General features: G+C 37.8%; 1 protein-coding gene across 2 annotated transcripts in view; it reads left to right on the top strand.

The window, feature by feature from the left end:
• Nucleotides 1–27,544, top strand: part of Kynu (kynureninase) — a 118,790-nt gene that overhangs the window by 58,489 nt on the left and 32,757 nt on the right. For both annotated transcript variants that reach the window (XM_075985304.1, XM_075985305.1), the window contains exons 9-10: nt 23,869–23,967; nt 25,113–25,186. In XM_075985304.1, coding sequence (XP_075841419.1) covers nt 23,869–23,967; nt 25,113–25,186 — 173 coding nt within the window. The remainder of the gene's footprint in view (nt 1–23,868; nt 23,968–25,112; nt 25,187–27,544) is intronic.

Below are 27,544 nucleotides of genomic sequence, written 5' to 3'. Positions count from 1 at the left end.
CAGTCTTTCTTTGTTATGTCTCCTTTTCAGGATAACATTAACAGAAAGGAAATATAGCAGTTATTCCATTTGCACCAGAGCAGATATGTGGCTTTTTTTTCCATTTGAAGGCTGTTACTATACATACTACCTTGGCTGTTACTACAAATCGCTTAGGATAAGCTTCTATCACATTCCTGGCAAGTCTGTATCTTAGAAGTAGGCTCCCTTGATCATAAGTTGTGTGTGAATTCGGTCATAAGTAACTACATCCATCAGTGTCCTATGGACTTCTGTAAATTTGGTGCCACTCTGAGCAGTTTGTATGAGACCAACTGTTGCCCCCCACACCCAACAACAAGCACTATCGCCAGTTTTGGTATCAGTTACTCAATGCCATGATTACACAAAATCTTTCAAATGTGTGTTATAGTCCTTGGATATTTGTGTGTGTGTGTGTGTGAAATGTCGTTTTTAAACCTTTTTTCCCCCTGTTTTCTACTATTATCTGGTGTTTTCTGATTAGGTGGTAGGTGATGTAAAATTAATTTTTGGAGGAGGGAAGAATATCAAAGAAGTATCAAAGAAGAGATCAAATTCATAGGAGAAGAGCTGAGACCACAACTTTGTTTTGTATGGTGACTGTAGGATGTGGAAGTGCTGTTCATAGCAAGGGGAAGGTCAGAGGTTTGGGTGGCAAGGTTGAGGAAAATGGAACAGAGTGGTTAAGAAGCCACAGGAAAGGCCATGAAGTGTCAGAGACATCAGTTGAACAATAAGTCATCTATTCTAGGTGCTACATGGTCATTTTATGTTATCTTTCCGGAACTCTGATTTCTATATTTCTGATTTGCTTACTCGCTAATTTGTTTCTAGTAACCTTTATGGCTATACCAACAACATGCAGATGTAATCCCTTCACCTCCACCTTCTCCAGTGATCTTTGCACTGTCCCTCAACTCAACTATTGCTGCCACTTGAATGTCCTGGATTACATCACAATGAAAAATCAATAGTCAATGCTAATCTGCCCACAACACTTTGACATCCAGCATGTGTTTGAAGGTCACATGCTTCACCGTTATTACGTAGAGTTCAGCTCTGGTTTCCTAGTTGGGTCAGTTTTGTGTTTCTTCTGATTTCCTTCTTCCTTCCTTCCTTTCTTTTATTTTTTCGTTTTTCTTTCTTTCCTTCTTTCTTCCTGATGCTTGAGATGAAGCACCTCTTTCTTCTGAATGCTGAAATTACAATCATGTGCCACCATGCCGAGCCTTCTGATCTTGCCAAGTTTTTCAAGAGGAACTTCAAAATAATTTATTTTCTATTTAATTATTTTAAAGTGAGAAAAGAATTGCCTGCATCCGGTATTTTCTGAGAGTCTGGTTGAGTCTTTGCTGTTGCCACGTTGACCTTGATATTTGAGATATCATGAACTAATGGTGACATGCAGAATACTTTTAGAGTTTTGAAACTGCATTAGTTGTTTTATTTCATTTCTTATGTATTAGTTATTTGTTTTTTATTCTTCTCTAGTGTATTACATCCAACTGGAGTTTCCCCTACCTCCCCTCCTCCAGTCTCTCTAATCCTCCTGCTCCAACCCTCCCCACCATCTACCGTCAGAAAAGAGCAGGTCTCCAAGCAACATCAACCAAACATGGAACAACATGCTAAAATAAAACCAGGCACATACCATCATATCAAGGCTGGACAATGTAACCCAGTCGGAAGAAAAGGGTCTCACAAGGAGGAAAGAGTCAGAGACTGCCCCTGCTCCGACTGTTAGACTTTTAACCAATCACGTTTAAATTCTACTTTCTCACTGTCAGCCTTTTCTTAAGTAGTCCTCAGTCAAATCTTAAGATTTGCATTTATAATGAGCAGAATAGCAAGGAAAATCAGCCCATACACAGAACTCCCTTTGGCCAACCATCGAACAGTAGCGGCCTGAGGCTGCTGTGCTGCATGGAGAAGCACAGTTAAGTCTGAAGGACAGATCTGGAGTCCTCTGACTTTCCACATCACAGTCCTAACATGGTTGTCCCAGACCCATTCCGTTTCAAGGCCGCGAGAAGGAAGAATGGAAGAGAGACCAGGTTCAGCTGTCTCCTGTGTCCCTTTTATGTGAAGTACTAAATCTTTCTCAGCAAAGACTGCTGAGGACTCAGTGCCTCTGAACTGACAGCCGAGAGGGACATGGATCAAGAAAGAGCTTGCTTCTTTAGTCCTGCAGTAAGAAGAAAGTGCTGCAGAGTGAGTTTGGGATTGCCATCCCATAGCAGGTCCTAATCACATCTGCAGATGGCACAATGCTTTCTACCATGTTGCCCTTGTTTCAGAGCCATAACGCTTTTTCTTTCTTTTCTTCCTCCCCCTTTACCCCCCCTCCTTCGTCACATTTCACAGGCATTGAAAATAGTTCCTAAGAAACTAATAAGAAACAAATGCATGCTGTCACAAATGATAACTTCTGAGTTTAGTTTTAAAAAGAAATGGATAACTAAGCCTGATAGTACATGCCTATAAGTCCAACATTGTCAAGGCTGAGGCAGGAGAATTGAAAGTTTCAAGTTAGTGAGAGTGACTGAGGAGCTGACCATTTCAATACCAGACAGGCAAACAAAGAGAACAATCAAATGGGAAAAAACTGAATAGTTAAAAATTCACTGGGAATTATTTTCTAGGCAAAAGTCTCTGCATGTTAATTAGGCAGACCAGCTCCTCTTTAATAAAGCCAGAACCACAGACCCTTTCACAACAACCAGGGTTTATTTCTTGCTCCTGCCACCCAGATGTTAACCCTCTGTCCGGGCAGAGGTTGGTTCCCAGGATTCAGGATGGGACACTTTGTCTCTCATACCCTATAGCTTTGGTGTGTCCAGTCAATGGAAAAGGATAATGGGTATGAACAGCACAACAATTTCTCAGATGCCTTCCTTTCAAAAGGCAAGATTACCTCCTCATGTAATCCACTCAGTCTGTGCATTCTCTGGGAAATGAAGTTTACCTGGATCTGAGAAGTGTTGTTTGCTTTGCTGCCTTGGACTCAAGGCCCTCCCATACTGATGAGGTCGGACATCTCTTTTGTGATGTAAAGTAGAATGTGAACTTGTAATTTTAGTAGTTAAGGCTGATAAGAGGGCAGAAGCACTTGTTGTGCAGGACGAAAGACTTGAGCTTTATTCCCAGAACTCTCATACAGGCGAACCTCTGACTGCGACATATGCACTGTGGCATCTGCACTACACTTACACTGTGCAATTAAGACTTTCAATAGCAAAGAAAAATGCTAAACAATTGTATTAGTTGTATGATTTATATACTATACAATTGTGTATGAATTATATATTTTATATTAATATACTAATAAGTGACTACTATAACATATTTCATGTTATTTGGGTATATTATATAGTTTTATATTATGAAAATTATACTTTTGCTTAGTTTTACTGATGGAATGCACTTATCAGTATAACTTATTTCGTCTACTTAGCAAATTAAGATAATAGTAATGTTTACTTCATAAGACAACTCTAAGAAGAACTAAGAGAAATTACTTCTTAAAATATTTAATACTTATCATATGGCAAGTACTCAATAAATGTTTGTAAGTTTTCAACATTTCAATAAAATAAATATATATTGGAATATATAGCTTTATTGGAAAACTAGTGTCTGTCTGACTTCTCTATTTGCTCTCTCTATGTCTTCTGTCCTGTCTGTCGGATGAATATGAGTCTAGGCCTCTCTGAAAGCTGTCCTGCGAATGTCTCCGTCCCTGTGTCTATGTCTGCTGGCTGAATGTGTCTATCCCTATGAAAGGACTTTGCTCTCTCTTTTAAGGAACACCACAGCAGGCATCATATAGGGGAAAGCATAGGATACATTAAAGAAATCTTTAACAGAGTTTTAGAAAGGATTAAGTCACCCCTTCTGACCCAGATGAAAAAACTATTACAAATAACACTGTTTATACAGCAACATCTGTAGTTTGCTTACAACATTTATAATGGATAATCATTTTATAAGGAAACTTTCACTCTTCATTTGTTGTTTTCAGCAAATGATTATCATAGCACACATATTAAACATATAAGCATTTTTCTTGGGTCCGGAGCATGGAAGAACACACAACTTGAGATTACAGCTATGTATTAGTTTAGGCTGTAAATGTTGGTTACATGGGAAATCCAAGGCAAGTAAGGTTGGCTGTTACATTTTTCTCTCAGAGGAGTGTTAAACCAGCAGGGCAAATATGTAAGATAGCACTCTTAAGTCTTGACCTCAAGGTATATTATTAATTCTGGATGTGAGGTACAACAAAAGCTCCTGTCTCTTAGAATATAAGATGCATTTTCCTCATAATGCCATATGGTGTTCATTAAATGAGATGGTTATTTTTAAATTCACCTATGCATCACACACATATATATATTTTATTTTATTATATATGTGTATATATTGCATATTATTAATTAGCATGATGTGTGTGCACTTTTTTGTAGCCCAGTCAGGCCTAACATTCATGATTCTCCTTCCTCAGCCCCTTGAACTTTGATGATACAATCATGTGCTTATCTGCCTGAGGATGCATGGAACTCTTATGTACAAAAATTAACCTCTTACATAGAAATTTAATATTATAATTTTATTGAACCATCTTAACTATAAATATAAATTGTAAGTTGGAGTTCACTTGAGAAGATCCTACCATCAGCATATAAAATAATTTTGTCACTGTATTCTCTATAGTAAAGTGGCATATATTCATCTCTCACTCCTCAGTAAATATTTTTATAGTATATTATAATAAAATGCAAAGAAAACCTAATATAGTTCTGTGTGCCAGAGTGACCTTCTTAAAGAATATGAGATTAAGCAAGTTCTAGCAAAATGCTCAGATATTTGTCAGGTAAGACCTTCTCTGTCAGCACTGGATATCTGATAAGGACTATTTTCAGGAATGTAAAGTATTAATAGGTTTATGAAGGAACAAATGTTTCAGTAGATCCTAATTTAAGAACATAAGGGAAGAAAGAATAAGAGTGTATGAAGACAACAGGGTCAGAAGCAGACTCTTCCAACCCATATGAACTTTATGAAGAGCCATACAAGATACTGCAGAGCTTTAGATATTTAGGGAGGCAGATCTATTTTAACTTTTAAAAGAAACTTCCCACCTGCAAAAGGTGAAAGTGGACTGGAATGGAATGAGAACTGGCCAAATAAAAAAAGTATAGCATTATCTTTGCAAAAATGTAAAGACTATATCATTGTGGTGTAGTTCAGTGTGATTTTGATCTTTTGAGAAATTTTATCTTCATTTCTTCAGTTACCATTAAAAAATGTGTTTTAAATAATCATTATAGGTCATTTCTACACAGAATTCCTGAAGTATTGTATAGACTTGATTCTATCAAGAAAATCCAAGGAAAAGAAAATTGAAAATGTATGTTTGTGTATATATGTCCATGTGTGTATGCATGTTTCAGATAATCAAAATACTGCCCAAAAATAATTGATAGAAGAATATTAGCCCTTGTTTTAGTAAGGAGAGAAGTAATATTTAAACTGAATATGCCATTATCACTGGTCTTTGGAATGGCAGAGGATTGTTGCACTCCACATAGAAAATTATCCACACTCTTAAATCCTTCCATTTGAATTCTAGAAATTATTAAGTCAAAATAAATTGATGAGAATAAGAGCACAGGAATCTAAAATGATAGAGCTGTTTCTAAGCAATCACTATCAGGTGTTTTATTTAAGACTTGATTAAATGGACCATAAAAGAAAAAAAAATAATTTATTCCCAGGGGAAGAGTATTCCAGACACCAGATGTTGTTTTAGGATTATAGATCTGGGAAAAGCAAACCTCCTAGTTGTCAATCAGGATTTGCAATATTGCAGCCATTCCTATCAGAGGCGCAAGGGAGAACTAATTTTCTGATATCAAGCCTCATTTACATGCTAATTCCAGGACCACCTGAAGGAGATGTTGTAGTCGGAGGGGTTATTTTTTCAGATATTGCAAATTATCTAATTAGTTGCCGAAGACTCAGGGTTGTTCCTCTATCACTCCATTTTTCTTATCTCTTAATCAAGGGAGACTGCTTTGTCATTATTATGATGAAAACTAAATAATTCCAACATGAAATGTATGTGCTCATGTATATACCCATTCTAATTTGTTCACTACTATAACAATAAAAAAAGACTGTGGAATTCTAAGAGTTCCTGGTTTTAAGAAATGCAAAATAAAATGCAGAAGTCACCCATGTTATTTTCTCTTCCCATTTTTCTTCAGGTGAGTTATTAAAGGAAACAAGTATAGTACTGTCACCTTCAAAGTTAGCTGAATTAGAGAATGTTTATTTACTCACAGATAGTCTACCTAAGGGATGCTGGTGATCAAAGCAGAGAACAATCAAATTGTCAATAAGAAATCTCTTTCATTTTTTGGCATTTCTTTTAGAGATTTATTTATTTATTTTTGTGTTAATAGCTTTCCTACATGTAAGCATGTGAACCACATGGGTACTTAGTGTCCACACAGGTCAGAAGCAGGTTTTGAATCTTCTGGAACTGGAGTTCAGATGTTTAGCTTCCCCACCCCATATGGGTGCTAGGCACCAAACCCATGTCCTCTGCAAAAACAACCAGTGCTACTAACCACTAAATGATCTCTCCAGAATCTACTTTGATATTTCTAAGACTGGGTCTTGACTCACAGCTATCTGATGAGTCTGTAACCTTCCTGCCACAGGAGCCCTGGAAATTCAAGCGTGCAGCAACATCATCAGCTTTAAAAACTGCTGTGATGGGAGAAACTTAGTACAGACCTTGAAGAGAGGTCTGTTCAAGACTTACTGTGTAGATTTTAATGTAACATCATCATATTTAGTGCATAATTGAAAATAGAAAAAGAAGAGATGGTTGGGATTTTATTAACTAACAACAGAAATCAGTCAAAAATAGTCTTTGAGGAGAATCATTCTTGATTTCCCATCAAGTTGGGCTTCTCCCTAGATAGACTCACCATTTTCTTTAAAAAAAAATAAATAAAAGTTGTTTTCTAGCTATGACAGAATCTTTACAGGTGAATATCCTCTATTTTCATTTCTAGAGTTGACCGCTACCTACTCAGCAGGCAAATGCCTGCTCTAGTCACGCTGCCTTCGTGCTATGAGTAAACAGAGTGTGTTTTAGAATTTTAAGTACACATCAACAGTTACAGTGTATGATGTTTTATATAAAAGCTACTATTTACAAATGTTTCAGGAAAAACTAGAAGTTGGTTTGGATCATCATTCCTGCCTTGTAACAACTCACAGGCAAGCCTACAGCTCTGTGCTGTCCTTGGTGCTGAAGAAGAGTCACGGCTGATGTTTGTTATATTCATGCCTACCCTATGACATTCTTACAAGGGGGAAAATGGAATATTTACCCTAGGCCTAACTCATATGTTACTTGCCTAACTTGAAGACAGAAGTCCTCAACCTGTGTGTTCCAACCTTTTCAAGGGCCTTGAGACCACCAGAAAACATTACTATTCATAATAGTAGCAAAATTACAGTTTAAAAGGAGCAACGGAATAATTTTATGGTGGAGGTCACTACAACATGAGGAACAGCATGCGGAAGGTTGAGAACCTTTACTTTAGGGATCCTAAGTATGAAATCCTTAGCTTTCATCATGAAAGCTTTTGCACTTCTGTGTCAGGAATTTATCATCCTGCAGTATTTCCAGAGCATGATAGAAACATTTCACAGATTTCCTTTTGCTCTGCCTTACAATTAATTACACACCTACTTTAACTCTCAAGTCTAGGAAGCTTACCAATGACTGACACTAAAAACCTCACAAGCTGCAGCTTGTGCCTTGAACAGAGTGATTTGTCATTATGTCTGTGAACAGATTATCAGTTGTGTTATAAACAAAAGTGTTGTTTACGCAAGTTGATGGATCACAACAATGCAAAAAGAACAGAATTTAAATAGATCACTTTCTGGAAAACCATTTATTGTGGCTAGTTACCGTTATGTATTATCTCACCAACAAGCCTCTTCGCCAACACAAATAATCCCAATCAGACTAAATCAAACCAAATTAAAAGATATCCAGATTTAATTGGACATCTATGCTCTTGGGTGGTCTTGGGAAAACACAAACAGGGGAGTGGAGGAATACCGACATGCCCACCAGAGAGGAAGAGGAGGAGACAACGTGTTTATTTTCTGGGGGGCAGTTTAGGTAACCTGTGGAAAGGATCTTGGCAGGCTTTCTTGACCATCCTTAGAGAGGCGGTCACCATTTGGCAGGCATCTTTGACCCTCCTTGGGGAGGGGTCACCATTTGATGGACTTTCTTGACCCTCCCTAGGGAGGTGGAGTTTGGACTGAGGCAGCTCCCAGGGGAGAGGGCTTGAAATTAAGTTTTTTGCCCAGTATTCCAAAGATGGATGCTAGGGAACTGGGATGAAGCCCCCAAGTAATAGTTATTCTTAAACTCTGGATGCTTTGGTTAATTATGAGATCCTTTTCAAAATCTTTTCTATTTGTTTTTATTCTTAGGCTATGCAGGGTGTTCCATTAGGTCATTTTAAATTCAATGAGTTAAATTAAGCACGAAAACTAACCTGAAGCTATGTTTCCACTTAAGATATCTGAAATAAATCAAACAAACTCATTTGTTTTAGTAAGATCTTTGTCAGACAGGCCTAAGATTGTGCAAAATTATAGTGCCACTAAGGCCATTATAGTTTCCTGGTTTCAAACATATGAGATTAAGTAAGGAAAAAAGCTCAATGGAAATATAGCCATTGGTAGAGTGCTTATCTTGAATGCATGTGTCTTAAGATTGTATGCCCAGCACTAAAGAAGGTTAGGGAGATCATTAATTTGTGGTGTATAAGTGACAGAAATTGTGAGATAGAAGTTTCCCACTGAAAATTATAGTGTGCTTCAGAACATCTGAATTAATTTGCTTTTCCTGTCTCCCCAGTCCTTCATTCTTACTCTCCAAACAGCATTTATTTTTGCCTTATTTCTTCAAAATAGACACATTAAATTTCATTAAATCATGCTAGAAAGATGGCCCTCTTCTTTTTTCCATTCATTTTCATTTCCAGATTTGCCAGGCTCATCGTATGCTGGGAATTGAATCCAGGGTCTCATGCTACCTAAGTGCTTTATTACTGAGATAGTTCAGTCTCAGTGTTGACTTTTTAACAATAGAACTAAAAATATAACTATTTCTGGGGAATGATGCATTCTATTCGTGGGCCTAGAATACCCGAAGCCACTTCTGAAAACCTACTATGGTTCAGGTGCTTGCTATCTAGTTCAGTGCTTTAGATTTCCCAGAAAACACATTAGTGGCTTTTCATCATGGCTCGAATGAGAAAACTGATTCTGTAAAGGCCCTTGCCCTGCCCTCTTAAGCAAGGAAGTCTGAGCATTTTTGAAAATCAAAGTAAAAATGAGTAATTAACTTTTCTTTTCACTTCCTTTTTTGAATTTTAGATTAGATCCAGTTTTCAAGGATAGGAAATAGGAATTATTCCAGCTAAGGGACTGATCAATGCCAGAATTCAGAAGTCATCTCTCAGGCACTCAGAAACACAAACTCCAGGTCATGTAGAAATATCTTAACCCATGGTTCCTCCACTCCTTCTGGTGGGTATCCCATGCAGCTGCTCTTCTAACCATGGCTCCCAATGGAGGCTACATATCCCATGCACCTGCTTCTCTTTAGCACTTTATGTGGTGTCTGAAAAAGTTCCTTCTAATTAAAAGGATGTACAAGCCTGTATAGGACTAGATGAGATCTATATAACCCTGGGCAGATTTGCAGGAGGGAGTCCCTGAACACTTCACTGGATCTGGGGTGCACGGCACACTCGAAGAACTTGGTTCTTTCATCTGAATATTGACCTCTCCCTTTTGTGGGGATTGGCTTTAAAGGGGAAAATAGAGAGAAGACCAAATGGGGAAACTCCACTCTCTTTTAAGAACCCAGTTAGGCAAGACGCACAGCCATAGACTATTGAGTACTGACAAAGGAAAGAACCAATACACTACTTCATCCCATGAAATCAAGCCAGACTCGCATAACAAAATTTACACTTATGTGTGCTCTAATTTGTTTAAAATTTGGCCCATATCTTGGATGAAGGTCTCCACTATCATTCAAGAAGATCTTGCTTTCTTTTGTCTCTTTCCTCACGATTAAGGAACACAGGCATGGTAATAATTCATACTTACCAGTTTACACAAAGGAGTCTCTGACTATGCTAAATCCACTTCCTGAAAACATAAAATTAAAACGATAATTTATATTACATCCATGTTCATGTCAAAGACATCTTGCTATAAAAGAAATAGTAGCATCTGGAAGGCTCCAAAGGCTGTGATAACCTGACCACCCTGCACAGCTCAGTAAAGTTTTCTTATTTACATCTGCTGTTCTAGGGATTTCATTCAAAAGCAAGCCTTTGGTGGGCTTGTGCTCACTTCTTTCTCACCATCATTTCACCCCATTACTATATTTTGACAGCCTGACTCTTTCTTTCATTGGGGCATTTTGCTTCATTCATAGTGGCTACCATCACAAAATATCTCTCTTTTTAAAATAATCTATATCATGGGATATTACACTGTATGTGAAAACAGCTTAATTCTAATGAAATACTCATAGTGTGTTGCTTTAATTTGCAAAGTCGACTAGTTCGTGAGGATTTCCACTTTCATTTTTATACTTATCCTTCAACACAGAGTATAAAGATCAGATGGTAGAAATAGCCATTCTAATTTTACTCACATTTTAAAGAAAAATAATTATTTTGGATTTGGGTTATTGCTGGGTTGGCCTCAAACGTCCAACCCTTCTGCTTCTATCTCCCAAATGCCGTCATCATAAACATGTATCCTCATGTCTGAAAAAGCACTGTTTCTACTGCAATAAGTCCTTTTATTATTGTGTATTCCTTTTCTGATGACCATCTTTTTTTTATTATTCAAAGCTCTCCTACTCGAGCTCTTATCTTTAAAATTAAGCTCTCTGGGACAGGCAAGTCACAGAGCAATGTTCACTTTATCAGCGACTGTTGTCTCCTCTGCAAATACATTGCTTAAGTACCATCAATCAATACATCTGGGGCAGAGGGAACTGTGAAATCAATTTAGTGAACAGAGTAAGTGTTACCCAGTTACTATGTACTTATGCACTAAACTATTTCATTTGAAATCATCAGACATCAATCTCGGGGTAGCTATTGGCGATATCAACCCAGTTTTCCTTGTTCTATTCCAGTTTGCCACTGACCTTCAATATGAGCATTTAGAATTCATCATCGGGCAGCTCTCTTGTGAGATAAAAGATTGTGTGGATTTATTTTCTATAATGCACATTATTTGCAGTTCCATCTTCTGTATTACTTACAAGAGCCCAAGGACTACTACAACCTTGACTAGCAGAGCTCTGCTCCCAGAAAGCCTGCAAGCTGAGTTATTTTGATACAACTCGGCTCCGAAAATCTGCTTCTGTAGTTGCATGAGAAAGACTATATGTTCCTCATCGCTTTAGACTCATTGTTTTCACTTTTGTTGTAAAACTGAAGAGCTGCTGTTCCCACAGAGCTGTTGTGTAACTGTCTGACAGCCTTACACCCTACACTAGGATAGAGTAGATAACCCTAGGTACTGTTGGAAAGTATTGTGACCCACAGAACTTGGTGACGTTTGGTATGAAGTAGGCAGAGTGAAGACATCTAACAGTCTTGGTAAATTTGGCCTGGATAAAAGGAAAGATTTTGTAAATTCCCAGGCTGCGATGATGTGATAGAGATGGTAGGACAACAGGAGCCCCTCTTATAGATCTGCTTGCTTCTTTTATATTGTTTAATTTTATCTATCTATTTATGTGTTTATGTATGCATGTATGCACGCATGTATGTGTGTGTGTGTGTGTGTATGTGTGTGTGTGTGTGTGTGTGTGTGTGTGTGTGTGTGTGTGTGTGTGTTGGAGGCAGGGTTTTACTGTGTAACACTAAATGGCCAGAAACTTGATCTGTACCAGGCCGGCTTCCAATTTACAGAGTGTCCTGAATTACAGGTGTGAAGCACCACACCTAGTCAGATCATGATTTCGGTTTTTGTTTTGATCTTGGTATCTGTGTATGATTGTGACTCACAAGTGAGTGAATTTGGGAATTAAATGTTCCAGTACTTTGGCCAAAAATCTTATCAGCTTCCATCCTCTATTTCATTCTGTCATTCTTTAATAATTTTGCAGATCTCTAATTATGAACCTCACTGCAAAATGCAAGATCAAAGTTGCCTAACCAACCTGTTCTTATTTATCCAATATGGGTCTATATTTCTCTATAAAGTAAAGCAGTATGTTCACAGGCACGCATACACATATAAATATACACATTAGTTCTCTTACACATTCTAAAACATTTTTCCATTACACTTTTTTTCTTACAAGAATATTGTCCTAATTAAGTGTACATTGTTACCTGGACATTTGAGTCAAATGAAGAAGGGTGTTCAGGATTCTCCATATACTTCACTGTTCTATAATCTATCTGTTAATAAGTCAAGAGTTACTCTCACAAGCACACCAAGAGTGCCACAATTAGTCTCAAAGGAACTGAAGAGACTTGGACACATCTATTTCATGACACTGGAGATAAGCCTAGTTCATTCAATGGAGTCAGGGCTGCCATAATCAGTGAACACTCAGTGGTTGGATTTATCAATGGATAGAGTCACTCTTCTTTGTAACAGCACCAATCAGAAGGCCACATTTGTAAGTTGGAATTCAGCTGGCATAGCACAATGGCTATTTCCCAGTCATTTATGAATTTGACAGTTCTTTTGAACACACAAACATATACCTGGTAAATACCAGTTTCAAGTATTGATATAAATATCTGTCTTGTATCATGTTCTGTCTAATTGAGAGTGCTTTTTTTGAGTAAAGAAGGAGCAACCCAAATAATAGCAAAGGGTCAACATATTGCAGAACTTCTGAACTTATCAGAACTTATTTAGAACCAGCTTCAGTTATCTCAGTCTATAATTCGTTTAATAAATTCTGAAGAGACCACGCTTTCCTTTCTCTTGAAGAGTTCAGCATTCACTCTGTACTGCAGTCAACTCCACTGATCAGAAATATTATTAGTGAGGTGTTAAAGACAACTAAAAAGCAAACTCATGTATTGTTTCCTATTTAGTTGAGAGTGATTTAGAGCATTTTGAATTGCTGCTTTGCCTAAAATACTCCTCTTTTTAAAAGTGCCCTAAAAGAACATAGATGTAATAAAACTACATTCAGAACAAGCCTCAAATAATCTTCTTTTATAATTCAACATCAGGGTTTTCAGATCTTCTTGTCCCCTCTAGCCACCTGCTGTAAACCATGGTCAGCCACACCATGTTCACCGACACTGACATCTTTGTAGGTGGATAGGGAGCCCTTGGGCCACGTCTTCTTTGAGGATTTTTGAAGACAGAGTTCCAAAGATAGCAGAAAAATTTCCTCCTCTGTGCCCTGGAGAAAAAGGAATTGTTTGTAACAGTTCATTTTCTTCACACAATTACTTCAGGATTCATGTGCCAAAGTGGTGACTCTTCCACAATGGCACTGGCTGCAAGTCCACCTACAGGAAATAATTTTAAGTTGAGAGCTTCACCCTAAAACACACAGGTCCTGCGATCCTGCCCTTGCTGAACCAAACACAAAGAACTCCTTGGTCTTGATCTCACTGTCAAGGCTGAGTGATTGGGTGACAAGCCTGGGGTCTTTAGGAAACCAAAAGATGACATAAGCGTTGTGGAAGCCTTGAATCTCTTTGGGTCCAGAAGTAGCAAAGCTAGCGAGAAGATGACCACTGCTGATTCTGAACAGTTCTGATATTTTTGACTTGCAGGCATCTTAATTACTAGGACAGTCCTTCTGGAACTCAGAGGAGCTCACCACTACCCACCTGCTTGTAGTATCCCAAGTTCTTTGTACTCTTATTACAGCTTCATGGGTCTCATATCTAGCTGTATTGCACTGTTATGTTTATGAGTGTGAATTAGAACTATTAAACAAAGGGAACCTAACATCAGATGAGAGAATATCCATTGGCAGTTGATGATTTTATTTGTTTATTCTTTTGCTTATTTGTTCAATAATATTTTTTTATTTTAATCTTTTTCTTTATTGAGAAAATGAGAAAAAAAACAAGTTTCCACCTCCTCCCAGCCTCCCATTTCCCTCCCCCTCCTCCCAACCTTCTCCCCCTCCCCCCACTCCTTTCCCCCTCCCTTTCCAGTCCAAAGAGCTGTCAGGGTTCCCTGCCCTGTGGTAAGTCCTAGGTCCTCCCCCCTCCGTCCATATCTAGGAAGGTGAACATCCAAACTGGCTAGGCTCCCACAAAGCCAGCACATTACGTAGGATCAAAACCCCTTGCCATTGTCCTTGGCGTCTCATCAGCTCTCATTGTTCGCCATGATCAGAGAGTCCAGTTTTATCCCATGCTTTTTCAGTCACAGTCCAGCTGGCCTTGGTGAGCTCCCAATACATCAGCTCCGCTGTCTCAGTGGGTGGGTGCACCCCTCGTGGTCCCAACTTCTTTGCTCTTGTTCTCCCTCCTTCTGCTCCTCATTGGGACCTTGGGAGCTCAGTCCAGTGCTCCAGTGTGGGTCTCTGTCTCTATCTCCATCCATCACCAGATGAAGGTTCTATGATGATATGCAAGATATTCGAATTTTGCATGCAAATGGATGGAAATAGAAAACACTATCCTGAGTGAGGTAACCCAGACCCAAAAAGATGAAAATGGGATGTACTCACTCATAATTGGTTTCTAGCCATAAATAAGGGACACGGAGCCTAAATTGGTGATCCTAAAGAAGCTAAGTAAGAAGGTGAACCAAAGGAAAAACATATAGCTATCCTCTTGGCTATGGGAAGTAGACAAAGCTGCCGGAGAGAAAATTGAGATCTTGCGGGTGGGGTGGGATGGGGGTAAGGGGAGATGGGGAGAGAAAAGGGAGAAGGGGAGGAAAGGGGGAACTTGGAGAAAAAGGAGGATTGGGATAAAGGAAGGTTGGATAGGGGAGCACGGAAGCACAATTCTTAGTTAAGGGAGCCACCTTAGGGTTGGCAAGAGATTTGAACCTAGAATGGCTCCCAGGTGCCCAAGCCGAGGTCCCCAGTTAATTCCTTGGGCAGCTGGGGATAGGCAACCTGAAATGACCCTATCCTATAGCAATACTGACGAATATCTTGCATATCATCATAATATTTTTCCTTATAGTATCAAGCAATAAGATTGGAAATTTTCATAAGAATATATTATAGGGGAAAAGTATGAAGAATGGTTCCCTTTCTTAGAAGATACGTTGTGAGCATAATCTGAGCCATTCAGGACCACCTGTTTCCTCTACTATAACTGAATAAGATAGACTGGATAATTCATAAAATAATGTTGCTTTATTTATGGTTCTAAAGGTTGATAAGTTCAAGAGCAAATCCTGAGATTTTGGGGAGCTTCTTTTCTGCAATTCATCATCACTTGGGAAGCAGAGCATAGATGAAAGCCTGGGGTCTTTTACTTTCCTTAAACTCACTAATGCCATATGGTGGGACACAGTGACTTCAACTAATACTAACTACTGCCCAAAGGTCTCACCACCCAATGCCATTTACATATGAATTTCAGGGTTAAGTTTCCAACCCCTGAACATGGAGGGGGACTACAATCATGGCATCAGCAAAATGAGGAGGGAGAATGTATAAACTAAAGGGTGGAAGCAATAGGGCCTCTGAGACAGGGCAAATAGAGAAGTCTATAAAGGCTCGAGAGCCATAGCAGCAACTTCTACAATGCTTCCTTGTCTTACCAATTCAAAGGAAGAGCAGGGTGTTGTCAAATTTGTGGCTTAGACTTTTTTTTTTCTTTTTGAATCTTCATGTCATTTAATCTTTCACCGACCCAGTGTTATTACCCCATATAATCCTTAACATTTCAAACAGGACAGGTAAGTTTCTTGGGGACATCAAAAAGAGCCAGTTATTCTACAGAACCCGCTGAGTCCATACTTTATTTTTACCTTAGGGAAATCTTTCCATTAAGATTTTTTTGACAGCCATTATTACCACTTTTCAATTTCTATCAATGGATCCAAGACTAATGTTGAAAGTAAAGGGACAAAAACACATATGCATTGGTGCCAAACTAGAAGACTAGCTATTTGATAGTGTCAAATTATCAACCGATTGTCTCCTCTTTGAAAATGAGTGCCCTGGTTAATATTTGATCTATTTCATGTTGTGTAAGAAACACATTTATATTTTGCTAGCAATGATGGACTTAGATAAGAATGAAAAATTAAATCAGTATTGCATGTTGTTTCTAAGTAACGTGACTCAGTTTTCATAAACGCGTGTCTGAGCTGATGAAACTGGAGTTTTCTAGATAAGAAGAGTATGTTACCAGAATTAAAACTGTTCATTCGTGGCTTATTTAAGGAAGGCTTCTGAAATATCACAGGGGTCTGCAGAGATTTGGTACAGCAAAAAGAAAAGCAGTGTGCCTGCCAGGTGGATAGAGGTGCCTGCCCAAATTTTCAAGTGTGGTAGGTGTGGTTAAAACTGCTGGTGGATTGTGGAGTCCTTTTGTCAAGTGACTAAAAATGGAAAAAAAAATAAGGAAGAACAGAGTAGGGGGAAATGATAGGAGTATAAAATACCAGTGTGTAGGGTTTGGGCATGAGTTAATTACCTGTGGGGAGTCTGCCTCTTGTCAGACTGTTTCATAGTAAATCCATGATTCATGAAAATACGGCCCCCAGGGTATATGTTGTGAATGGTCATGTGTGAGCTACTGAGATCATGACAGCTACAATGCAGAGAATTGTTTTCTTTAAAAAAAAAAAACTGGAAAAAATTGCATTGTTTGAGAAATAAATTACCAGATTTATGCAAGGATGACTAGGAAGTAAGGTATTGTGTTGTCTGTACACAACTACATATGATGCAATATGTCAGAATGTATATGCTATAACCATCTATGGTAAAACTGGGTAAAATGTGTTGAAACGTCAATTTTTACTTTTATTTAAAACATTGTATAAAGGTGGCACAGAAGCTTAAGGGTCTTGTTCCTCCTCCTCCTCCTCCTCATCCTCCTCCTCTTCCTCCTCTTCTTTCCTTCGCATCTTAAAACACCTACTCTTATTCATAAAATATTGGAAACAGCTGAGGGAAGTCTACCTGGAAGATGACTCTGCTATGCTTTGTTTTAAGATGCTGCCATCTAGCGACACTTCTGTAAAATCACATTGTAGCCATGTCACTAAAGTTTGCCTCTTACTGCAGTCTCTACTTTAATAATTTATGTTTTCTGTCATCCATACAAAAGAATTCTATATTCAATAAAATGTACTATAGGAGCTTGGAGTGCTTTTCTGATATGATGCTATATCTGTGACCACAGGGCACTAATAATGGGATCCAGTAGGTGAACTTGGTACCTTCTTCATAGTCCATACATTATAAATAATTCAAAATGAAATAAAGTATAGACTTGTATTCCTTGAGTTATCTAGGAAGAATGAATTCTATTATAAAAATTTATAAAAAGATTAGTTTAAAAAATTCTTTCATTAAAGAATCTTTCCTCTATTTTTAGGAATGTGGGTGAGTAGAAAACGGACTTCCATTTCAGAATGTGTTTTTATTTTTTCACACGGAATTTCAGTTGTATGTGTACATCACAATACACAGTAACAAATTTGTCTATCTATCAAGTCTGATCATGAATCTGTCAGCACAGATTCTGATTATCTCCAAGTCTTCTTGGTGTGGATTAATTGTATTGCTTCTCAGACACTCTCAAAATGTATATATTCCTATAGAAAAACTCTTGTTTACATGATATATATTTCTCAATTTGAAAGTAAGAAAAGCTGGCAAATTCATCTCTCTACCTTAGAAGAAAGCGATCAGTTAAGTATTATAGATATGGGGTTCCTTTTGTGGAAGAATAGATGCAGTCAGGTTATAATAAGTATAGATATGTGAACTGAATTACCAAGAATAAAAGCCACACCTGTGTTAAGAATTCTCCAAAGCTGAATAGATTTGTGACTGATTAGAACATCTGTGATTGTGGAGCGCTCAGACATGGTTGGTTTGGGGCACAATTATCTTAAGCTATCTTTAGTCTCCTTAATAGGGATTCATCGTTCACCTCTGTGTGGGACCTGCCATCCTTGTGACTAGCAAGTGGAATAACTTGGGAGTGTGCTAACAAAACTAATTGCTTGCACCAGCCTATAGACTTAGAATGTCATCAAGTAGCACCTGGAGCCCATAATAGAGACTTCTCCATGTTGCTATAACAGGTTGATATTTCCATGAATGTGCTTGAGAAGTGATATGATTTATGATTTTCTTTTGTTCTGTTTCAATAAACACTTAGTGAAAGTGCCACACTAGACATGGCGCATTTGTGGTAAACTAAATCTATGTTCTTGGGCATGATCGTGCACATTTGGCTCTTGAACAAAATGCTGCTTATTCCCTTTGGGGCAGGAACTATGTCTCTGTATCCACAGGTCTGGGCACACACAACATGAGACCCTAAAGATGATCCACCTCACTGCAGTAGTAACGTGCACCTGTGTGAGATGCTAGCATGAGTGTAGGTGGAAGTTTCTGTCTTGCCTGATCCCCTAGCTGTTCAGTCCCAACAAAACACACAGAAGCTTATATGAATTATAACCTGTTTGGCCTATTAGCTCAGGCTCATTATTAACTAGCTCTTACAACTTATATTAACCCATAATACTTAACTATATTTAGCCACATGGCTTGGTACCTTACTCAGTAAGGCATTCTCATTTTGTCTCCTCTACATCTGTCTGGTGACTGCAGACTGAGCCTTTCCTCTTTCCAGAATTTTCCTAGTCTGGTCAGCTCACTTATATTTCCTGCCTGGCTAGTGGCCAATCCGTGTTTTATTAAACCAACACAAGTACCAAATCTTTACATAAGCACATGAGCCCATGAGCCACTCATGTCTAGTTGCCTAGTGTTGCCTCATTGGGCAGTTGTTTGTGGCATTTTTCTTGTGGTTGAACTCTTCCCTTACATCAGTGGGTGATTCACTGAATTGTTTTGAGATGGTAGTTGGGAAACTATTCTGTTTGAATTCTATTTGTTTTTTGTTGTTGTTTGTTTCTGAAGCATTTAGTTTAAGGTTAGTCATTTTGTTTTCAGAACATTCAGCTAGAAGTATTTAGTTTGTTTCTGTTTTTAGAAGCTCTGTTAATTTGCTAAGATTTGCCTTTTTTCCTCCTATGTCTAATTCTGTCTGTTACTCTGGCCTCTGTCTATCACAAACTCCATGATATATAAGCAATTGAGGGGGGAAGTCCAGAAAAATATACTTATTCTTGAGATGAAAGGGACTTTATTGGCTCAGTTGGAAAACAAACAGAAGGACTGATCACCTGGTATTGAGTCCCTATATGTTACATAGCAAGTAAATATCCAGGACAAGTTCTAGATACAGTGGAAGGAACAGACAGGGAAGAGGGAGTTCCTTCCAAAAGTACCATGCAGGTTTCACCCAAAACACAGGTCCCTAGCCAGCATAGAGAACTTTGTCATTTTCAGAAGAAAAGTGAAAACACATGGAAAGAAAACTGAAATATTTGGAGAAAAACTGCTATTTGGTATGATTGTTCCTCATTTATGTTTGATTTTATTGTTAGTTCAAATTTGGAAAAAAATGGCACAACAGAAGACAATTTAGCCAGCTATTGCCTCCATGGAGAACATCTGGTTTTTCTGATGTATTTTGTTTGTTTGTTGTTTTCCTTGTCATTTTTTGTGATTTTTTTGCCGTTGTTTCTGTTTGCTTTTATCAGTCTGACAGCTTGTTGCTGAGCTCTTTAAATTTTTTTTAATCCCATCTTGATTTAATATTGGAAATTCATGTGCATCTAAACATTTACTCTGAGATTTTCCTACTCAATGGAATGTATTTCAAGATAAGATCTGATAATGTTTGCATTTCATTTGTAACTGTTGTAATGGATCCCCTTTTATTGTTTATTTTATTAAATTGGTCTTTTCTCTCTTACGTTTGGTCTGTTTGGTTAAAGCCTTGTCAATCTTACTTATCTTGTCAAAGAAATGACTCTTTATTGATTCTTTATTGTTTATATTTTTTCCTGTGTCATGAATGTCTGCCCTGATCTAAACAACTTCTTCGCTTCTGCTACTTGAGGTTTGCCCTGTTCCCTTATTCAAAACTTTAAGTGAATCATTAATTTATTTAGTTGTAATCTCTCCTCTTTCTTTCTTCCTTCCTTCCTTCCTTCCTTCCTTCCTTTCTTTCTTTATTTCCTTCCTTTCATTCTTTGTTCCTTTCTTTCTTTCCTTTTATTTACTTGACATTTTTTATTATATTATATATGTATATATTTATGTATATATATATTTCCCTTCCAAAAATCCTTCCAGATTTCCCTCATGTACTCACACAAATTCATGTTCTTTCCCTCTTAAAAAAAAAAAAAACAGCACCAAACCAAATGATTTCTTAATGTAGGCATGTAGATCTACGAAGTTCAATCCCATTGGTTTTGAGATATTGTGTTTTTGTTTTTATTTGCTTCTAGGAATGATTTTATTTTTTGTGACCTCTCCAAGGACTCACTCAATGTTAAATAGTGTATTGCTTAATAGCCATAAGTTTTTTGTGTGTTTTAGAGTTTTTTCTTGCTCTCCATTGTCTTAATGCATTGTAGGCTAATGAAATACAATGAAATGTTTGATATTCCCTGTATATATTATACTCTGTTTGTGTTCTAATATTGTGTGCGTTGTACTGTGTTTGGATGCAATGCTCTGTATATGTCTGCTAAGTCCATTTGGTGTATGATTTCATTTAACTCAGATATTCTTTTCTTTCTTTCTTCCTTCCTTCCCCTTTCTTTCTTCTTTCTTTCTTTCTTTCTTTCTTTCTTTCTTTCTTTCTTTCTTTCCTTCTTCTTTACTTTTTGTGGGGATGGCCTGCTAATTGGTGAGAACAGGACATTGAAATCACCTCTACTACTGTGCTGGAGGCTAATATATCTTTAGTAGTTATTTTATGAAATTGACTGTATCTGTTTCCAGGATATAACTATTTATAATAATAATGTTTTCTTGATTGATTGATCCATTAGTCAGAATGAAGTCGTTGTCTTCATCTTTTCTCATTAGTTTTGGTTTAAATTATATTTTGTCAGGTTTTATAACAGTGATATCTGCTTATTTGTAGATCCATCTGCTTGAAATGGCATTTTTCATTCTCTCAACCTATGGTGATGAGATGTGTTTTTTGGATGCAACATATAGATAACCCCTGCTACTTGATAAGGTTTATTAGACTGTGTTTTTCGATTGGGGAATTGAGACCATTAATATTCAGGGTTATTGGAAGTTGTGTATTGATCACTGGCACTCTGCTGATTTTGTAGTGTTGTTTTTTTCTTTTCCTCCATTGATTAGTATCATTCACTCACGGCTTATTCCTATTTGTAACCTCATGAAAAGATTTGTGTTTATCTTAAGTCTTAGCATTCCTTTCAATATTTTCTGTAGAGCTGGCTTAGGGCTTATAATTAATTTAGTCTATTTTTTAATCATAAAAGTACTTATATTCCCTTAAATTATGATCAGTAGTTTATATTGACAGTAGTTAACTTTCAGAATTTAAAATATATCATATCAAGACATTCTAGCTTTGAAATTTCCAGTTAAATAATATATTGTTATTCTGACAGATGTTTATACGTGACTTGGTGTTTCTGTCTTGCTGCTTTCAATATGCTTTCTTTGTCCTGTTTTAATAATGTTCTAATGAGAATACTATAAAAGGAAGTGCTTTCCTGCCCTAAATGCCATATATATATATATATATATATATATATATGGATTGGCATCTCTTTTCTTAATTCTGATAAAGTTTCTAGCATGATTCTTTTGAAAATGTTTTCTGTGTCTTTAGAATAAGTTTACTCTCCTTCTCCTATGCCTACAACTTACAAATTTGGTCTTTTCAGAGGGCCTCATCCATCTTGGTGTTCTCAATATTCATTAACTCCTTGTTTTATCTTTCTCATTGTTGGAGCCTTCCAGTTCTGACACCTTGTCTTTAAGTTCAGCGTTCTTTCCTCTGCTTGGTCCACTCTATTGCTGAGGCATTTTAGAGTTTTAGTGTTATTTTTATCTTATTTATTTTGCTTAATATAGTATTTACATCCAGCATTTCAGGTTGTTTTTCCTTCAATATTTCTTTCTTTTTGACAAATTCTTCCTTCATTTCATCTATTGCCTTCTGTATTTTCTTTGGCTATTGTGTCTCTGAACATGTTTATAATCATTTTGATTTCTTGGTCTAGGATTTCACCTAGTTCACTCTTCCTAGATGCCATTGCTGCAAGAGTAATAATATTTGAAGGAGTTATGCTGTCTTGGTTTTTCCTGTTTCCGTCATTAGTGCACTGGAAATTGTGTATCGGTACTACTTCTTCATCTGATTTGGTGTTTTCTAATCAGCTATATTCTTTTTGTTGAAAGATTTATATTGTTCAGGTGTTACTTGGCCAAGGACGTATAAAATGTAAAGTTGAGAAAATGATTCTTTATATCAAGAGCTCCAGGTGTTGGCATAAACTCTGTATATATCCCCATGAAGAACACTAACTAAAAGAATGACCAGAGCTATTTGGTATTAACACTATGTAATTGTGATACTAGCATAGACTTCAAAAACCATTGGAAGATAAATGGCCAAGGATAACCTGAATTATACTTAGGTTTTAGTTAATATGATTGGAAGAAAGAGGGAAGTAAAGTATATAAGGAAAAAGATTAAGTATTATATCACCTTTGAAAAACAAAGAAATTAAGGTAGGGAAAGTTGAGATATACTTAGGATCTACAGAATTTAGAGACTGATTGATACATTGCTGGAAAGTTATAACCGGACAAAAAAGAAGGAGGAGTGATCTTGATCAAAGGAAGAGAAGACATGCAAGGAATGGGAGAATATGTGAGATGTGACAGAATAGACTAAATTAAATTAATCTAGACAAGAGTGAAAATTCAATTAAATTACGCTAGACTAGAGTGAAATGACTTAGAGTAATCTGCATGAAGCAAAATAAACAAAAGCCTAAAAGCAGCTGAACAACAAACAAAAGCAAGGCAATCATGACACAATATGTATGTGGGTGGAGGGTAAGAGATGAAGGCTCCAGGAGAAAAAAGAAAAATGCTTGTGTGGTTATTGCTAGCACAGATGCACTGAGTTGAAAGGTAAAGATCTCAGATCCTTCTGTTCTTAGTAGGTTCTATGTGGAGGTGCATGGCAGAGGGTTATACAGGAGCTATTGGTTCTGCAGCTTGCGTGTTCTGGGAACTCTCTGAATCTGCTGAGCAGGAGTCAGGGACCTGCCTTTACCCTGTTGTAATTTTCACAAGGAGAATTTAAGCAAACCCCTTCCATCTCCCACAAATGGACTGTGGAGTTAGTGCAATGAAGGCATCCCAGTTTGGCAGTGATACCTCTGTTTCTCCTACTGGACCCGAAGTTTTATCCCTATCGCCGTTCTTCCATACAAGTGCAAATGTCAATGTAGAGAAGAAGGAAGTATTGGAATTTTTATGAAAATGGCTTTAATCTAGGTGAACAAAAGGATTGTGGGAGAACGGATCAAATGTTTTGAGCTGAGGCATCAGAGAGGGAACAGTTACTGTTCAACATGTTGCAAAAAGCTTTTTCATCATTAAACCAATTGAAACCTTGTTATGTTCTTCCCGAGGGCTGTTTTGTTGGCTTCGATCTAGCACATGCAGTTGGAAATGTTGAACTCCACTTACATGACTGGGGTGTTGACTTTGCCTGCTGGTGTTCTTACAAGGTAGGAACAAGTTCATGTCTGGAATCCTTTTATGTCACATGGGTTTTAATCTAAAGAAAAACCTTGGCCCACGACACACATACACTACTTTTGTCAGCCCTGTGTTTCCTGATTCAGAAAATAGTGAAGCCATATGATGAAGTAACATGAAATAGAATTTAGGTCTATTATTCCTACAGCTGTATAAAATTTATTCATTAAATTTCTAGACTACTGTGAAAACAAAATAAATATAGAGAAAATAATTCCACACTTAGAGCTTCATACTTACTGATTAATGCCTTTAGTTTTTGTTTATATGAAGACGAAGTTCCAACATTTCTACATATAGAAATGAAATTCTTAGACTGTAAGTACTTGATATGGAACATTTGGACAAAGTCTTTGAAATCTGTGAGACCTTAGTTTACCTGCTACTTCCTAGTGATAGCAGGCATTCCAAGAACACCTCTGGAGTTTTCCCAACTCTCATGCCCTGAAGGAAGGAATTGGACATAGACACATGAAGAGTCACAGAAATAGGGCTGTGAGTTAGAGAAAGGTAATTATCTAAGGTAGGAAGTGTGCAAGAACAAAAAGATCTTTTTGTAGTTTAAAAAACCCTACTTCACAGGGATTGCAACTCTGGGATCTTTTTTTCCCTTAGTGTTCCATGCATGTTCTATCTATTAAATGTAATTCTACATACAACTTTGTGCACCAAAAGCATGTACTTGACGTCTTATGTCTCCCCCAAGAGGTATATGTTAACATTTTAATGAGTTCAGGCACCAGCCTCTTACATCTGTCTGCATCTGTCTCTTGCTGGGATAGGGTGGCCTATTATAGGAGAGGATCAACCAGCTAAGTTTTCAACATATCCAAGGCTCTCCAGACCCTTCTTTTGCCCTGTTTCCCTGAATTAATAATTTGAATAAAATTTTGTGAAAATAACATTGCCACGTATTTTTTCATCTTTAATATTTCTCATTTTTTTTCTTTTACCAGTAAGACCCAATACTCTGTTTTACTGCAAAAGCTCAAATGATCCCACATTTTGAACTGGTCAAAAGTTATGGGCTTATTTAAAACAAGTAAAAATGAAAGCAGTGTTTATATTTTTCTCACGTTATCGGTAAACTCATAAAATTGTACTTCTTTTCCAGTATTTAAATTCAGGAGCTGGAGGTCTGGCTGGTGCCTTTGTCCATGAGAAACATGCTCATACGATCAAGCCTGCGTGAGTAGCGTCTCCAAGCTTTTATTCTGTTATGAACAAATCAGTGTGCATTCCTAAGATGGTAAACGTTTCTAAAATTGCTCTCATGAACAGGAGCTGGATAAGATTATAATTATTTTACCACTTCATTAACAGTGCTGTGCTTTATCGGAAATACATGCTTTCTGAAGACTTCAATTGGCTGAATGAGAAGTTTAATCAAAAAGGGAATCTTCAATGCAAAATGAGTTCTCGCAATCATGTAGAGCCAATGGTTTGATGCTAAAGTACTCTTGAAATTTATATTTTTAAAAATGTGCTGCTTCGGCTTTTCAATTGCTATACATACAACCTGTCTTTCCATCCAAAACACAGTGTTGTGGCCACAGCATGAAAGTTACAGGTTTCCCCAATGTCAAGGTGCTAGATGAGCCACTGGAACCAAGGCTTTTACCAAGTCTCAATTGCTTTTCCCTCTGAGCTAGCCAAATCATCTTTACGGTAAAGACAGTAGACTGAGAGCTCCTCTTCCTTTGGGGAAAATAGAAGAAGTAAGAAGGAATAGTAGAAGTAGGAAGGAAAGGGATCATTCCTTGGCAGAACTAGAGGAGCAGTTTCGAATTGTACATGAACAACTGGCTCTCCTATGCTAGGGCCCAATATCTAAGCCCAAGCTGAAGAGAGAACAAATGAAAGAAGGAAGAACCAGAAGGCAGAAAATATTTAGTCCAGGTTGGGTATGATGAAGATGGTGAGGATCCTCAGCTACCTTGACCCCAAGAAATCTAAGAAACCAAGTGGTGGTGAGAAGGGCAATGCTGCTCTTCTAGTCCGCCATGGCTTTGGACCTTGAGAAAGGAGTAACAAGAAGATACCCAAGGACACCACAGAGACAGCCGCAACTGCCTTACCCATTGAGCAAGATTCAGAGAAGCAAGCAAAGAGGAGGCCCGTGAATTACAGTGAGGAAAAAACTATTGAGCTTGGATATCAATATTACCTCGGGAGAATCTGGGTTGAACCACACATGTCACTGAGGCTAAGGAGCCCTCTTTATGTTACTCAAATCCAAAAGCAATTGGGATTGGTTTTGAAACTTACAAGGTATACTCACTTAGCTTGAGCACAGCTTTATCCAGCCTTTAAAAGAAACTTGGAGTTTTATACTACTAATCCCATCCAAAGGTATAAGTGTAGCAATGGGCTATAAAATACCAAATGGTGAATCCCGTGCAAACATATATACACAGACATGCATACAGACACATACATACACAGATATACACATATACATGTATTTTATAATAACAATTAATGAAAAAATGAAGCCATGGATTTGAAAGAGAGCAAAGGGGGATATATGTGAGGATTTGGAGGGAAGAAAAGGAAGAGGAAAGGGGTGTGTTTAGTATGATATCAAAAAATAGCTTTTAAGAAAACAAATAATAAAGGAAAAAGGGGGAGGGAAGGAGAATAAGAGAAAGAGAGAGGGGGGAGAGAGAGCGAGAGCGAGAGCGAGAGAGAGCGAGAGAGAGCGAGAGAGAGAGAGAGAGAGAGAGAGAGAGAGAGAGAGAGAGAGAGAGAAGAAAGAATAGCCAAGGAAGAGCTAGCTTCGGAGAAAGAATTGGGAATTACAGATGCAGTTACAAGATATCAGTGGACAAGTCAACTCACCAATCAGCCTCTCAAGAGGGTTAGTGGGAAACAAAGTTACTGTTCAGCAAGTCCCAGTGTCCCAGCATTTCCAGCTCCAGATTTAGCTCCTCATCCTCATCTTCCTCCTCTTATGACACATTGATTTTAACTCAGTCAGGCTAAGAGACAGTTGGAGCAGGAAGGACCAGACCTCTCAACCACCCTGCGCCAACACTTTCTTATTGTGACACTTCTTCATCTCACCTTTGGCCATAGGAAATCTGGCACTGTGCAGTGACATTCATTGCAATAGGGTCATGAACAAAATATGATTGAATTCCCCAGGCCTATTGGCAAAGACCTCTAAATGTAGAAGCCCTCTCAGAATGATGGAAGTGGGACAAAGGTTTGGGAGTAGAGGGTAAAGGTCTAGTACAAACCTACCTGAAGATACAGATACCGTATTTACTCCCAAGGACCCTGTTCTGAGGGTTTTTTCACTTTAATTTATTTCAGCTAGGTGAGACTGGGAGTGGGTCGCACCATGGTCCTACCTTCAGTCTCCATGGAGCGGAGAAAAGGCAGGAGTTCTCTTTTCTTGTTGGCCTTTTCTTAATCCATTCCCTTTGTCCTTCCACTTCAGCTGGAGCCTGGGGATTTGGTGATATCTTTATTTGATCCCAGAACAGCCTTTCCTTTGTCTCTTGACTCTGACTTGTAAATAAGGAAAATAGTGTTGGAAAA

This window comes from Microtus pennsylvanicus, chromosome 9 (genome assembly GCF_037038515.1).
Source record: "Microtus pennsylvanicus isolate mMicPen1 chromosome 9, mMicPen1.hap1, whole genome shotgun sequence".
NCBI classification, from domain to species: Eukaryota; Metazoa; Chordata; class Mammalia; order Rodentia; family Cricetidae; genus Microtus; species Microtus pennsylvanicus.
This window is presented reverse-complemented; position numbering and strand designations above follow the sequence as displayed.